General features: G+C 43.4%; 1 protein-coding gene across 1 annotated transcript in view; it reads right to left on the bottom strand.

The window, feature by feature from the left end:
- runx3 (RUNX family transcription factor 3) overlaps positions 1 to 15,911 on the bottom strand; it is a 52,842-nt gene extending 36,931 nt beyond the window's left edge. The window contains exons 1-2 of the mRNA XM_042500672.2: positions 15,649 to 15,911; positions 15,279 to 15,389 (exon numbers count right to left, since the gene is read on the bottom strand). Coding sequence (XP_042356606.1) covers positions 15,279 to 15,336 — 58 coding nt within the window. The 5' untranslated portion in view covers positions 15,337 to 15,389; positions 15,649 to 15,911. The remainder of the gene's footprint in view (positions 1 to 15,278; positions 15,390 to 15,648) is intronic.
- Positions 15,912 to 16,342: the final 431 nt, after the last annotated feature.

The following is a 16,342-nucleotide window of genomic DNA, read 5'->3' as shown; positions in this document are numbered from 1 at the left end:
GCTGTATATACCCACTAACTCATAAGAGAGTCAGGCCCCAATTCCAGATCCTTGAAGGCGTTGAGAGTATATTATTATCCAAAAAATGATGAAGAGGATGGTGACATTTCCAAACCCAGCAGCTAATTACTATGTAAGCGTGATGAGTTGAGACGCAGCAGTCACCAGAGGAGACAATGAGCACATTCATCTCATGCATCTTTAATATTCAGCTTATATTTTATGAAAGGTGAAGAGCGGAGCCCTGGGCTTATAAAAGCCCTCTGAATCAATTGAGCAGCATAATAGCAGCTGGGGGACGACTCCAACTGCGTTTTTATATCTGTCTGCTGAATGTAAATGGACTTCTTAAAGATTACATTCATTTTTCAAACATACCAAGCATGTATTTGTCTGTCCGACACTTCATTTCATATTGAATACATTATGGGATGAGTTTGGTAGTGGTGCTGCTTTACAGCTCTCAGAGCCTCCAGACTCGTGGTAGAAAATTGCTGAGTATGTTTAACTCAGACTTTTACTTGAGTACCTGTACTTTTTACTCCACTAGATTTGTATGACAGTTTAAGTTATTATTACTTTGCGGATTAAGATTTGACCTTTAGCAAAAGAAAAGTATGATAAATCTATAAAATACAGCACATTGAAGATTAAACTAGTGGTTTGCAATGTTTTTGGTTTGTGACCCCTTAAAGAAGCAGTCTATGATTTCAGATATCAGTGAGTTGTTAGCAGGAAAAAAAAAAACAAAGACAAAACAAAGACAATAGTTTTAAAAAATGAATACAATCATGTGTTACCAAAAGCCAGTATTTTCATTTTTTGTACCTCATTAATAATTTCACGCCCCCTCAGATCTTGCGATCTTTTGAGGCGGGCTGATTATCAGGTAGGAAACCCCTTTTTGATTAAACTACCTGAATATAAAGTCGGCAAAACCAGATCCACCTCAGACTCCTGCAGTGTGGCCATTATTCTGCATCATGATACTTCTGATCCTTTTAAGCAACACTATGTACATTGAAAGAGAAATTTCTCAGTTCAACTCACATTCATAAAATGCAGCCTTTCTCGACTCAATACACCAGTATGACCAGTAGCATATGGTGGCTAATGCTAGCCTACTCTGTATATATATTCCTTTTTAACTGACATCACTGGTTCAGTCATGTTTTCTGAGTTTCTGACTCTACTCATGCTACTGCTACACTTTTAAGTTGCACCATTTACTGTATTTATCCTGTAATAATCACAGCTTGTATCTAGAGGGGCCGCTGTTCAGCAAACTTTACTTTACTTTTAGTACTGCACAGTTTGCCGCTAATATTTGTGCACGTTTATTTAAAGGGACTATTCACCCCAAAATCAAACATATGTGTTTTTGCCTCTTACCTGAAGTGCTGTTTATCAGTATAGATTGTTTGGGTGTGGGTTGCAGAGTGTTGGCGATATCGGCTGTAGAGATGTCTGCCTTCTCTCCAGTATAATGGAGCTAAATGGCACTTGGCCTGTGGTGCTCAAAATGCCCAAAAAAATACATATGAAAAACTCAATAGCATTGTCTCTTCCCAATAATCATGACCCTGTTACTCAAGACCTTGTTGTAACAGTTTCATATAGGAACTATTTTCTGTCTACCGTACTACACCTGCCAATCGTATCACCGTGCAGAAGGAGGCCTGCATCTACTCATGGACAAGAGGCTTGTGTTAGTGACAGCTCAACATGCAAACAATAATTTCAGCTGAGCTGCAACATTAGCTAGCTTAGTGGTACGAGATGAGCTTGCAGTAGCTGCGCGCTTCCTTCTGTGCAGTGATACGGTTGGTGGGTGTAGTTTGGTAGAAAGAAATACTTCTTACATTAAATTGCTCACAACGAGGTTTGTGGATTATATTGAATAACTAGGTCATGATTCCTGGAAAGAGACAATGCTGTTGAGTTTTTAACACATTCTCACATCCACTGCTCAAGTACTGACGTTTGATCAGTTGCCCTAAAAGTGAAACTATGATGCTTTAGGTACCCCATCTGTGTCAGATAGGATGTTCAAGGACAGCGTGCCAATGTACGCTTGTTACATGCATTGTGTCTTTTCAAAATAAACCTGTTTTTTCAGGAAATTGTTGTTACCCTCTTTAAAAAGTTTGCAGTTTTCAAAATAAACTTAAACATAGATTAAAAAAAAACTTGAGAGACTGTTCATTAGGTTTTGGCAACAAAAGCACGTAGTAAAGTTTAGAAAAAAATTGGTTTCTTTGTTTAACCCTTCCACCTCATGCAGACTTTCATGCCTCTTACACTACAGCATTAGTTCAGAGCATCAAAAATGCTGGTGCGTCTCATACTGACAGTAAAGGTAGCCTTTGTGCGATGGTCTCTGATGCCAAGGGCCACTGACACTAACTGTTGCTATTTGACAAGTTAGAATGATGTTGATTTTTTTTCAAATGTACTTATTTTTTGGCGCTTTAAGCACTACACTGCCATCTAGTTCCATTATATTGGAGAGAAAGCAGACATCTCTACGGCCGATATCTCAAACACTTGGCAACTCACTAAAACTATCTAGATCGATAAACCAGGTAAGAGGAAAAATACATATTTTTGATTTAAGGGGGTGAACGATTTATGTAAGATTTTAAAGGCATTAACTACTTCTTACCACTAGTATTGTTACTTTTACTTAAGGATCTGAGTATTTCTTCCACCTCTACTATATGTGTGCATGTCAACAAACACACCTGTTTTTAATACCCAAAAATCAGGACTTGCTTCTTTCCTGTTCACAACAACCAGAAAAGTCCTGAAACACACAGTGAGACACTGATGGGTTCACTGTGATCGGTGTTTGGGGGTTGTACGCGGTCAGGCCCCCTCCCTGTCCTTTCAGTGGCAGTTCAATGGCACACACCACACCCGAGTCAGGCAGGGTGGGGGGAGAACTCGCCGTAAACCCCCGTGTCACGGTCGCTCCGCCCTCACATCATCCGTCGGGTACACTCACCCAACGATGACAGTCAGCAGTCTGTGATGTGGTTGCTGGGCCTGTTTATTCTTTGGAAAACCCACTAAAAGTAGCATTGGATGGTAAGCTCACCAAAAGGCCCCAGTGCTATTATAGGAGCACTCTGGGTTGAGTTTTGATCTGGTGGGTTTGTAAATAGGGCCTTGCCTTGCTGCGGGGCACCACTTTTGGGCTATATTGTTTAGTGTGACCTGAAGGAAGCTTTTTGATATTCAGCGTGATTTGTAACCTGGAACAAAATGTTAAGTCCAAAATTGATATGACTTGTGGCATTTAGGGTTGTGTACTTTATGAGGACATCAGTGTATGGTTTTCATAATCTTGACGATGATGGACAAAGGCCTTCGAAATGTACCCTACTCTACTTTTCCCTGTGTCACTGAAGGACAGATTGAATTTTTTTCCCTGGCTCTTTAAGTCAGTATAACTTTTAAATCTAAATGAGTCCCATAAATATGTCAACTCCCCCATTTTTTTCAGTTGTGGTTTTTAGTGTGAGCTATAATCATTTCTCATCTTTCTTTGTCTCCGTGTCTGTCTGTCTATTTGTGTGTAACAACACACATACACAAATCCACATACACACACAAACGCGCTGTGTTTCTCCTTTTCTAGCGAGAGCTTCTGATGCAAGGAAGGCAATCTGTAATCTGTAGTAATTGCATGTTGCAGAAAAACATTTTTCCGCTGTGGTAATCGCTGCAATATGTGCAGTTGCGTTGCCAAAGTGACAGCACCCCCACCCCCTACAGACACACACACACACACACACACACACACACACACACACACACACACACGAGTATCCTGACTCACTCTGACTCTGCCAAATGTGTCTAGCTCAAAGATTTTGGAGACTGCTTCTTTGGATGGCTCAGACACAAAGACATACAGACAAGCAACTGTAGCATTGTGACAAACTTTGGACTGGTGTGCACTCACACACACCTGTGGTGCTGTCGTGCTGCGTTCACCTTCTGCAAAAGATTTACTGTTCCTGCCAGTGACAGTTTAACTGCCATGCAGCCCCGGTGCCGGAGCCCTGCCAGAGCCCAGCTGCCACACACAGATCAGGAGACGGATCTCTCACAAGAGCCACATCAACTCGCTCTCCCAGCTCCCTTTTAACAGCTATCACACAGTGCGAGCAGATGATGAAATTAAATCTAATACTAATCTGCTAATAATACTTGTAAATACATCCTAGTGAATTGAGTCATTTGTCAGAGTTCCTGCTGATTAGTGGCAGTTGTAGCCACATTAAATGTAGGGAGTGTAACAACGGTCTGTGGCTTAACCATTGATGCATACTTATCAAACCATTGTCTACCATTTCACCACCCTGACAGCAGCGTCTACTCGGTTAGACTGCGGCGCAGGTTTATGAGGTCATCACCACCATGACACTGAGGGAGAACTATGGTGTGTGTTGAAGAAGACAGCACATCTCACTTGCTCTTCACACAGCCTCTGCAAACAATCTCTCTCTCTCTCTCTCTCTCTCTCTCTCTCTCTCTCTCTCTCTTTCTCTCGCTGTCATTGGAGCTTAGCAGCGCCGCACATTTATGATATCATTATCCACTGCGTCGTCACCCCTTTGCCCAGCAGAGCCCCAAAAATATGTCAGCCCAGTTGGGCTTTCGTACGTTGCACTCGTCAACGTGTAACCACACACACCTAGTATAAGGACAAGTAATGCTCAGAGACATTTATAGATACACAGCGAGACACCAAGATTGCAACCAGACTGCGTGTGCAAACCTTTTCCTCTCTGGGCTGCTACTCTGACTGCTGAAGCCATCCAACCTCCCAGCAGTTGAACTTCCCTGTGTCTCTAATGGAGTCTCTGTGTCAGATCAAACAGCTCGTACTGACGAGGAGAGGAGACAGATCGCAGTGCTGGAAGCCTTTCAGTCTGACAGCCCGAACACGTTTGACTGGCAACGCAGCCTGTGTCTACTCTTCCATCGCTAGAGATCCCACACAAATATAGTAGCGCCACCAGAGAGGGGAAGAGGGGGTGAAGAGCGAGGAGGAGGAGGAGGAGGAGGAGGAGGAGGAGGGGGTAAGGGAGCCTGAAGCCCGTCGGCTCAGAAAATAAGTTGTGAGGCGTCCCTCTCACACAAAGGCAAAGCCCCATAGCTCAGTCTTTTTCAAAATGAAATCGCATGTGAGTCGAATATTAGGAAGTGCGCATGGCTTCCAGCAACCACCGAGCCATTATAGCGGAGCCTGTAAACCACATTTTCACCAGCAGACAATGCCCCTTTGTGCTTGTTGTGTGGCTGTCCCCATCTCACTGGAACCCGAAGAGAGGCCGTTAAAAAAATTGTCGTGATTAGAGTGAAGATGTGAGGAAAAGCGATGAAGACCAAGTGTCAGTTTTAGATGTCTGGTTAATTAGTGGCAGTCATGTCAGAGGGGGCGAGCAGGACAGTCTGCCCTCATTTAGCCCCATGGCGAGGGGGGACCTTTGATGTGGTTGCACATGGAATGCTGTTGTTCATTCCTCTCTGCAACAAAAGCCACATGTTTTTATTTTTTGAGACTAGGTCCCTGTTACTTTGGACTATGAAGGAACATGGTGAGGTATGCAATGTATGAAATGAATGGCATGAGCACTAACCAGCAAAACACAAGTTGGAGATGTCTCTGCCAACCAGGCACTGGGCCAGATGTATTGTTCTTGGCTGCATTGTGTGTTTGTATGCAAGTGATTTTAAGGAGACAAAGTTTCTTAGTCATCCCTGCTGGCTGTGCACATCTAACGCCACTGCACACACACATTCAAGCATCGCCTTATGTAAACACACACAAGTACACACCATGTACACATCTCCAACTTTTCAACTATTGTCATCAGTGTTTGTCCCTTTCAACTCCTTTCATCGCTGTTAAGGGACTCTTTCAATGGGGGTCATTCCAGGTTCTGTCACACTCATTCAAGTGCAAATGGACTTCAAAAAGCCCCCAAATATTGAATTTGCATTTATTTCCCTCTTCAGAGGGGTTCAGCCTCCCCAGCACCATCTGACTCACCGCAGAATCCAACCAGATTCAAGCAGGAACCCGGCGCTGGTTTCCTGACAAGTGTCCATGCCACTTTCCTCTGCAGACGTGAGACAACTCTTGGAAAGTACTCGGCCGGCCCTTCAGGCTTTTTCATCCTAAGGAAACAAGGGTGTGGCGGCTCTCAGCCTGCAAGCCCAGCAGCTCAGGAGAGCACTCAGACACATACTGTTGTCACAACCTATAAATCCAGTCTTTTGCACAGTAAGTGATTATTGTCAATCATCAGATTGATTTCAGATTAAATCAGAAGAAAATGAATCATCTCCAAATGTCCTTTCTGCAGCGACTGCAGAGAGTCTCTGTGCTGCATGCAGCTCTGTTTCTGTGAAGAGTTTGGGCTTGATTCCCAGTTCTAGATTAAGCAAACCTAATTGGAGACTGAAACTTATTTTCAATGGAGTCCCTCCATTCAAATCATTGCCTGAGTCAAGGACTTGGCTTAATTGGAGTCCGGGAAACCACCCGTGTGTCCGAAGTGACTGAATGTTTCCTCTCATCATCTCCGTCGCTAATCAGTAGTGGCGTTGCCCATGTACAGTTAGCACCCTGGCCACGTGGAGCTCACATAGTAAGGCAGGACTTTCCCCTCTTTGACTCAGAGCCTGAGGCGTCCATTGAGGCTTTGCTGTAACTGCACACTAATCCCCTGATTGCTGTGTTTAGGCCCGGCACGTCGCTGCTCCACGTCAAGGCGGCCGCGGCTAACGACGAGCTAATGACAAAACGATGACAAGGAGCGTTTGTAAACCCAATCAGTAGCCTGGAGTCTGGCTGCCTGGTGATTAGGTTAATCAAACTCTATAGTGGCTGAATGACTGGCTCGCTGTCTGCCTCTTATGTCATCACGCTGATTAAAGGGGATAAGTTGTGTTCAGGTCCGTCAGGCCCTCCTAACACAAACGTCTCTCTGCCAGGTTGGCAGTGTTGGCTGTCATGCTATAACGTGGAGACCTGAAAGGACTCCAAGCTTAACTAAGGACTTAATTTCAGTGTTATTTTGCTCTTTTAAACATGCCAGAATGTGTAAGGATGCTGCACATCTAACAACAAAAATCAAGCTTCTTTTTGTGCTAGTTGTTACTTGACATGCAAAAGTTTGAAATAACTTTCTGGGTCACACTTAGATTTTGTGACAGTTCATTTAACAAGGTTGTATCTCACAGGAGAGGATCACTGGTTTGAAACTCTCCCTCCTGTCCGTACATGTGTAACCACAGCAGTCGGTTAAATATTTTTTTAAGCACAAGACACAAATTGGTACTTTTATAAAATCAAGAACGCAGCCACTGATATTTTTCAGTTAAGTCCTCTGCTGTTTAGTCACCATGTGGGTAATTCTGCTGGACTAAGGCATCCGGAGACCATATGTTAGTCCTGACCAGCTATTACAGTGAGGTCAGACAGCATTTAGAGGGGGAGAAACGTCACGGTCATCATGTTGACATGCGCTACTCTTCTCTGACTCAGCACGAGGAAAAGACTCAGGCAATGGACTTCTGTGTGTGTGTGTGTGTGTGTGTGTGTGCAACCTATACCCGCCAGAAACAGTGTGTGTATACCGTAACGTCCCCTTTGCGTTTGTGCTCGTGACGGCTGCAATCGCGGGAACCGTGTGTGTAGCAGGCGGAGTGGCCACACAGCAGACAGACTATGGAGAAGAGATGGAGGGGCCACTTCTGCTGCACAGCTGAGGGGGAATCCCTGGCATGGTGTTTCCTACTGAGCCAATACAGAAGTGAGCAGCTGTAGAGAAAGCAATAGCTCACTTAAGTTTACTTCAGGGCAAAACCTGCTCCAATACAGGGTGAATAGATCACTGAGTTCAGCATGAACTTTTATAAAGTAAGAAAGGTGGCAAAAAAAGCAAACTTGGGATTAGAACATGGAAATGTGAGCATTGGAGAAGGAAGTAGAGAGTGGATTTTTAATTGATTACACCTTTTTTTTTTTTTTGGTTTTGGGAAATGTTACATGTGTGATTATCGCTTAGCTGTGCGCATGATTTCTTAGAGTTTTGTTCTACTTCATGGGGTTACTCGGCCACCAGCACACAGTCCCTCCATGAGACATCAAATTGACATTTTTACACTTCGGTTTTTGTACACATATAACTAACAAGATATAAAGTGTTAATTAGTGAGCTTTAGTCAGATTTTGTTACCTATGGAAAGAGCAAAGCAATTGTTTCCCCCATTTCCAGTCTTAATGCAAAGCTAACTGGCACTGGTCCACATTTAAAGGAAGGCTTCAAATGACCATTTGTATCAGTTATTCACCACATTGTCTTAAATTTGTAAAGAAAACTTTGTTTAGCTTGTATGCCTCCATGGTGAATGGAGAATCCAAAAAAGTTTTACAACAGTAAAACTAAATCGAAACATTCTTTTTTCAAACTCTCACACAACTCTTGCACTATAATCCTGTTCTCTTTTAATTAGTTGTATGCTCAGTATTTTCCAGACACATGCATTTTTGCTACAATGTTACATTACTCTGAATGTGGAGGCATGCAAGGAAAGCAAAGTTTTGTTTACAAATTCAAGGCAGTGAGGAAAGTGCCTTTGCCACAAGGCAAAAAATAAACCCCTCTAACACTCGCAAACATCTGGCTTTTGTATTTAAAGGTAACAATTCAAACAGCATTCACTCCCAGGATAAATGACTCTGCAGCAGTCACAGATATTCATCAGCTCCACCTCCGATGGGCTTCGATCTGAACCAAATCCCTTGCCCAACCCCAAACTACAAAGAGGGGCACTGCACATTAACAGGAAGGAAACCTTACTTGAGGGGGGAACACATTTTAATAGAACATAGGTGTGATGAGCCACTAAAAAATATTGTCTGTCTCCATTTAAGCAGCACTCAAAAATAGTTCAGTTTTTTTCAGGCAACTTGTTTTAAAGAGAGACTGATGAAATATAAAAAAGAAGTAACCACTGTAACACTGTCACTGGCCTCCATGCTGCTACCCACCAGTAAAAAACAATGAAAAGGCATACTTGTCTACTGGCAATGGGAAAACAGTCTATCGCTTTTTTTTAAACACATTTTCCTGCTTTAAATAAACCTACATGTGTGGAAAAATTATATGATTGATATCAAAATGGTCATTTTCTGGGTGAGGTGTTCCTTAACTGACTTGAGAGTGGTATCAGTTGTTCATCTATTTCAGGAGGAGAGCCAGTAAGCTTATTTTACAAAATGTCCAAATATTTTTTTCTCTCATCTTTCAGCAGGAACATAAATGATAACACTAAATGCTCAAACTATCATCCCTTCTCTGCAGTACTGAGCCGAAAAGCACAATTAGGTGGCCCATTACTGATGCAGTCAGCTCAGTCCGTTATTTATTTGTACCCCCCAAAGATTAGACCAAGAGAAAACAAAAATCCCATTTTTGAAACGCTGTTGCCACAAAAATCAATTCCCTGCGGTTAAAGTTATGTTTGCGGGGAGGGAAGAAGCAACCCAAAAACATGTTTTATTGCAGCAACGACAATTAACTGTATGTAAACAAGTTGAGGGGAAAAAGAAATTCTGGGAAAATAGAGGAAAATAGAGAATCAGAAAACATTTCATAGCCGGCAGCCTCTCACATCCTATCATTATCTGCATTTTTCTCTACCGTAATTACGATTTTTTTCTTTATTGCTTATGGGAAGAGGGATAGGCTATAAGGATGTTTTGAGGATGATTAAAGTTGCTCATAATGACGTGAAGATTCAGTCTGGAGGAAGGATATTTTGTCTGTGAAAAACATTCCTCTTAATCCTTTGATGGTGACAGAATGAGTTCCTCTCTGCCTCAGATCTCTGCTAAACTTTCACACATGATAAAATAAAACCCTCTGTTCCTCCTGTGTTCCATCTTATGTACAAAAAATGAAAAAAGCTGTGTGCTGATATGTTTCTGAACATGTGGGATCTCCATAAGTTTGAGTCATTTTATGTGCTGCCGACCAGACCCATGCCCGCCCATTAAAGTAATTTGTGGCTTAGAATGCAACTGTAATGTTAAAAACAAAAGTGCACAGCAATCGTCGTCGTGCTTAGTCACAGGCAAGTTTTTTGCTTTTCCTGCTGCAACAGAAAGGATGTTGTTGACAACATCTGTTTAACGATACAGGGAGGGGTCTAAACAATAAGTCTTCTTCATCTGAGTCAAATTCGGGTCACAGCTCTTTAATTGTAGCCAGAGTTACTGAAACCTGTGATAACACAAATGTTTTATTTCAGCTTTTACCTCCGATTGTTTACCTTATTTCCAGTTTTGCCGAAAATTGGAAGCAAATTCCATACACCGGCGTAATTGCTGCATAAATTTAGGTTAATAATACATAAATTAGCTTGCAATAATACTTGTGCTTTTTCTCCAACCCCAGTCTTACCATGTAATAAGCTGTGGAGCTGGCCTGTGGTTTTTAGGGCGTAGCTTTAAAACAAAATTAAGAAACAGAGAATTGCGAGAAAGGCTTTTCCTTAATTTAGTCGTCCACCATGCAGGACGAATGAGCTCATGAAGAGTCTCATAACAGTAATGTGGGTTTGATCATTTTAACGTAAGGGTTTATATGAAATATTATCAGCTCGTAAGTGAGGCAAATGAACCATAAAGAAGTGAGTCATAGAAACAGAAGAGCCTCATCCGGTATATTTTTTAAAAATCAAACTAAAGAATTTGATACAGTGATCATTTCCACCTCGTTATCCAATTACGCAAGCAAAGTCTGCATGTTCTCCTGCCAGCATGTTCCTGTTTCAATTTCTTTTTCACGTCAGACAGTCGCAGTTAAAGAAGCTCGTCTAGACGTTATGAATTCCTCTTACATCACTTGCATCATATTTGGACATTTGTGTCCTTCATAGCAATTATTTTCAGCCGCCACTCTTTAATTATCATGTAAGACTATAGGACAAAGTGAATGTGTTCAGCATACATCCCCGTGAGTCCTCACAGCTACCAGGCACAATCAGATCACAGAGTTTAACACACAGACTAACTCTGGATGAACTGTGTTAAAGGGGGCCGAGACGCCGACTATTCTTCCTGCCTGCTTGGCCCGACACCAGGCTCAGATCACATTCGCTCCTCGCCGCTCCGGAGCAGACGCACCTACAGTTTACTTTCCAGCAGAATTACAGAAACAACCCCCTACCCTCCTGGAGTGTTTGTTGAAAGAAGTTGCTGAACCTTTCAGAGCACTTTTTTTTCTCCCCCCCAAACCTGTACGGCATAAATCCATATTATCAGATTGGCTGAAAAGAATCTGGCCCCTGTGGTTGCTTGTCGACCACCAGAAAATTGTATTTACTACTACACTTAGCGCGACTTTAACCTTGACCAACGCAACGCCGAGCATGGTGGTTTGAGCCAAATCGTACAAGGGCGGAGGCAGGTTTGGGATTAGTCGACCACATAATCAGCACGCCCCTCCGCACACACTCTACCTGGAAGCCATCTTACTGGCAACCCCTAAAAGTGTTCCCCCATAAAGTCGTGTTGACAGACGGTGAAAACGGCGAGACGGACCAAAAAGTAAATAAGTACCTCCAAAAACGTTTACAGCCCTAATCAAGTCCAGAGCGTTCCCTCTATCCAATATGCCTTCAGAGTTTTATAAATAGATATTATACTGGGCTAAATTGGAGACAGGGTTTTGCTGCTCTGTGGCTGTCATGAGTTTTCTATTATTTTCTTTCACTTAAGAATATTGAAACTCTTAATATCTGGTTACAGATTTCAGCCCGCTCAGCCAGTCTTCATGTTTTGGCGTCACTCAGGGGCCTCACACTCAGCAGGACTTTGAACAGGCTCCAATCAAGCATGTTAATTTCAGAGAGGGCGAAAAAATCTTCACCATATGATTTTGTTATTAATAAAATCACCAGGCAAGTTGTGTGTTCTGTCAAATTTATAGCCCTTCTCTTTGTTGAGCTACTGTACAGCGCCTTTTTCATTTGTCAGTGGTTCTTAGTTTAAAGTTGAAGTTTTATCCCCCTGTGAATGATTCATTTCGATGCATTTTAAAGTGTCTTTTTCCTCACACTATCCGTGTGTCTCTTAGGGCTTTTTTCCCCCTCCCAGAAAGTTGTAGAACAAACCAGACCACCTCCCAGAATCCTCCAAAATAACCTCGCTACAACTGTGGTGAGGCACGGCGCGTTTCTCACACACAAGCCCTCACTTCCATTCATGCAGCGCAATAAGCCAAACATATAAAACCATTCCCACCCTAATAAACCGGGGGCCTTTTTCTCTGCCACAAAGGGAGCTGGCTCCCAAGAGCGTAACGCTCTAAAAAAACGGACCCCTGTATAAAACAGCCTGCAGGGAACACGGCGGCCCTTCCAAGCGGAGGGGAAATGCGGTGACAGAGAGCGAGCCAAGGATATGACCCACCACACAGGCCCCAATCACAGCTGCTATAAACCAGGTACCCCACCTGATGCAAGCGCTGCCAATGTGTCAGCATCGGAAAACTCAGTAAAGTTTATACAATTCTGCTTCACAGGCGGAAAGTCCGGTGCTTTTTTTGGAGCTTGCTGCGTCTTTAAAAAAGTTGCTCAGAAACGCTGCTCTCTGGTGAAATAGTGGTGCTGCTGTGTGAGGGTGAGCAGGTGTATAGCCTCATTGTGGTTATTATCAGTGAAATGCAACAGCACTATGAGTCTGCAATAGATTAACGCCTCGTTGACGCAAAGCTCTCCATCCCAGTTTCTCTTTCTCTCTATACTACCTGTCAAACTATTAGATTTTTCTCACCAAATACCTTATTGGATGCCATGAGAGAAACTGCTGCTCTGTCAGTTCTCTGTGTGACTTTAGAGTGTATCTGTCATATGTTATATGTGTGTGTGTGTGTGTGTGTGTGTGTGTGTGTGTCTGAGCTTTAGCGAGGGACTGAGGTTTCTGAGGTGAGGCGTCCTCTCGCTTCTCACGCGAAGTGCATCTGATGTTGCACATCACATGCTTACATGTGTTCTCTGTCTGCACTGTGAGATAGGCTGAAACTATAAGACTGTACCCATCTAATACCTACAGCACACACTGATAGTGTTTGTGTTGTGCTGGTATTTGTGACGCTGGTGTCTTTTTTTAAATCACAAAATGACAAGTTAGCAAAACTTAAACAAGATGTTATTACCTGAATCATTTTATTTACAAGGATCTACAGTTTTTTTTTATTCATTCAGAAACTTTAACGGGTGTGTTTAGTGTCATTTTTCCAAATGAATGAGATGACTTTTGAACAGATGAATGCTTTATTTCCATGTCGCCTGGTATTAAAGTCAGCTCGAGGAGCCAGACATTTAACAGTCTCCTTGATTTTCTGTAACCGTTACTCTTAATTTCAGTTTGATTCGAGTCTAAAAATGAGAACGTGCCAAATTGCTTTGCCTGTGTAATGCAAGTTGTTAAACTAACCACCGGGGTATTTTGCTTACATGAGGTAGTCCCGATTTGAAATGCTTTCAGATTGAACGGGCGTATTTAATGACTCTTGGCCTTTGTTCTCTCGCTGTTCGGTTTCAGTCTCCTGACAGAAGGAATTGTAAAAGGATATTGCATATTCACTAATGATTTCCAATGGATGATTACAGCTTTAAATGCTCGTCTCTTTTTTCCCCTCTTGACCTACTGTCTCACATCCCGTCTCGCTGCTCAGCTAGGGCTCAAAATCAAAATCAGGCGCCCAAATGCACATTTCGTTAGATGAAAATGGCGCAAAAGCCTGATAGACGGCATGTATGAAACCTGAGGTCACTGACACTCTGATCTGTAAACAGTGAGGAGATAAAGGGATCCAGCGGTTATAGAGAAGAAAAGAAGGGAAAAGACTTGAGCCTTGTCAGGAGGAAACTATAAATGCCTGAGTGTCTGTAGAAGCTGCAAGAACACTTGAACATCATCCCCTGTCACTGCGGTTCCACCGAGGATATCAGAGGATTGTTCTCATGTGAGACACAGATGTGTGTATATGTGTGTGTGTGTGTGTGTCTGTTTTTGTGTGTAACTGTCTGACTCTGTGTGTGTGTGTGTGTGTGTGTGTGTGTGAGAGAGAGAGAGAGAGAGAGGCTCCAGAGATTTTAAGATATACTCTGCAAACAATTAGGAGCTGGTAGTGCTTCTCCCGTGGCTGTCTCTAATTAACACTGCAACGAGGCCTTAATTGGGAAGGAGATTTTTTTTTCGTGCTGCCTTTCGGTGGCTGTCTCAGTGGTTATGTGATGAACAGGGGGAACAACTGGCCGCCATCAGATTAACAAGACTGACTACTTCATGTCTGCGTTTATTCAAAATGAAGTGAAGATCAGAACAGCGCTCTGATTTGAATTTTTAATTTTGCCCAAATTGTCACTTCAGGTAAGACACCCTTGTTCAGCATGTATACTAACAATCCTTGCATTGCCAGAATACATGCAAAAGAAGGACATCTTGATACTTGCAATGTCACTTTCATTGAGGGTCCAGCACCCAGTCTAAAAAAGTTTAATCATGAGTGAGCGTGTCATGTCACATTTTATTTGTTTATCAACAGGAATAAACTCAACAAGTAGTTCAAGTCAGGTAAAAGTTTCAACCTCTCATCGTCTCCACACTTAAGAGCTTCGCTATTTGCAAGTAAAAGCCGTCTGATTGGAATTGCCATGACAACAAATGGCTCCTTCATTGAAGCAGCGTCGCCTAGTATAGTGCACTCACCTCACCACACAGACCAAAAGTACCTCCTGGAAGTAAAGCAGAGTGAGAGAGCCTAATATGTTTTTGTTTTTTTTTTCTCTTTTCTCTTTTATTGTATTGCTGGGTTCCAGTAAAGGGCCCAGTCACATGGAGCCTGTGAGCTCGTATTTGCACTGAGAGAGCGCCAAGTTTCACTTGATAATGAATGTCTGTGGTGAGAATCCCATTATGGCGCTACTCCATCAAGCCTACAGAAAACACAGGAGCGCAGAGGCAAAGGCATTTAAGGGCCATATCAGTCAACTAGATGGCGTGCAAATCAGATCCTCACTCAGAGTGTGTGGACAGAGAGATGAATGCATTCACACTGCAAGAAGCTCTCACGTTTGAAAGGAACAAGTTGTCAAAGCTGTACATTCAAAACTAAAGGCAGAGGGTGGGATGGTTTTGGGAGGGAGGAGAGGGGGGTGGAGAGGGGAGGATCAGCACTCACCTCTGAGTAGACTGCTGCTGTAGTTGGAGAAGGAGTCAAAGATGCTGTTTGATGCCATGACAGGGAAGCCAGAACGGTTAGGAGCCGGCACTGCAGTCGATCTCCACCGACCTTGGAGGATAAAAAAAAACAACAAAGAGGAAAAAGTATGAGCGTAAGAAAGGAGAGCAGAGAGGACAAAACTCCTGGAGCCCGTTTGCAACCAAGAATCTAGGGTTTGTGACTACCGCAGGAATCCCAAAGCCACAAGCCTGCAGAGAGAGCAGCAGCATGTGTTAGCAGCAGAACTAGGAGACGTTTGAGACAGAGAAGAGGGAGAAAGAAGCTGAGAGAGTTTAGACAGCATTGGTGTCTCCAGGTGTCGACTCACCAGGGCTGGAGATGAGAGGGGGCCCAGGTAACGGAGGCCAGTTGTTGTTGTTGGTGGAAGCGGGCCGGTGGCGAGGGCTGGGCTTGTGGTCCTCTGTCACGCAGCGGGCTGAGGGTCTGAGGTTAGCCAGCTAGCTTGATAGCGTGGTCTGCCTGTCTCTTTCTCTTCCACGATGGTGGTGGCCTGACTGGAGCGTCAATGCTAGTAAAAGGCTAAAAGCCACAGTCTATCTGCATCCTCCTCGCCATCCTCCACTCAGAGACACACACTCCCCTCCGTGAGTGGTGGAGCCCACGTCACATGTCACGTGAGGTCACCGGGCCTCTCCCTCCCACCCTCTCCTTCCCCTCCCTCCCCTCCCACTCCTATCGTCTTTGCTTTTTCTCTGGTTTCTTCTGCATCATTTTTTTTTCAAACTTTCCATGCTTCTCCTTCTCTCACTCGTCTTTGCTCTCACTTTTGATTGGCCGCTCAAGTTTTGGAAACATTCTATTTTCTTTTGAGTTCAAACCAGGCAGCGGCCCGCGCCACTGTGGCTCACTGAGGTTTGCAGAGAGTGCTGAAACCACTGCAAAAGAGTCGCAGAGACATTAAAATGTATTAAAACAAACACTCACCCAAAAGAGAGCGAAGGACAGGAGCGAAGCAGATGAAGAGAAAGAGAAAATGAGAGATAGCTGTGGCTTCAGCCGCT

This window comes from Plectropomus leopardus, chromosome 14, assembly GCF_026936395.1.
Source record: "Plectropomus leopardus strain MGB_pleo_1.0 chromosome 14, ASM2693639v1, whole genome shotgun sequence".
NCBI classification, from domain to species: Eukaryota; Metazoa; Chordata; class Actinopteri; order Perciformes; family Serranidae; genus Plectropomus; species Plectropomus leopardus.
This window is presented reverse-complemented; position numbering and strand designations above follow the sequence as displayed.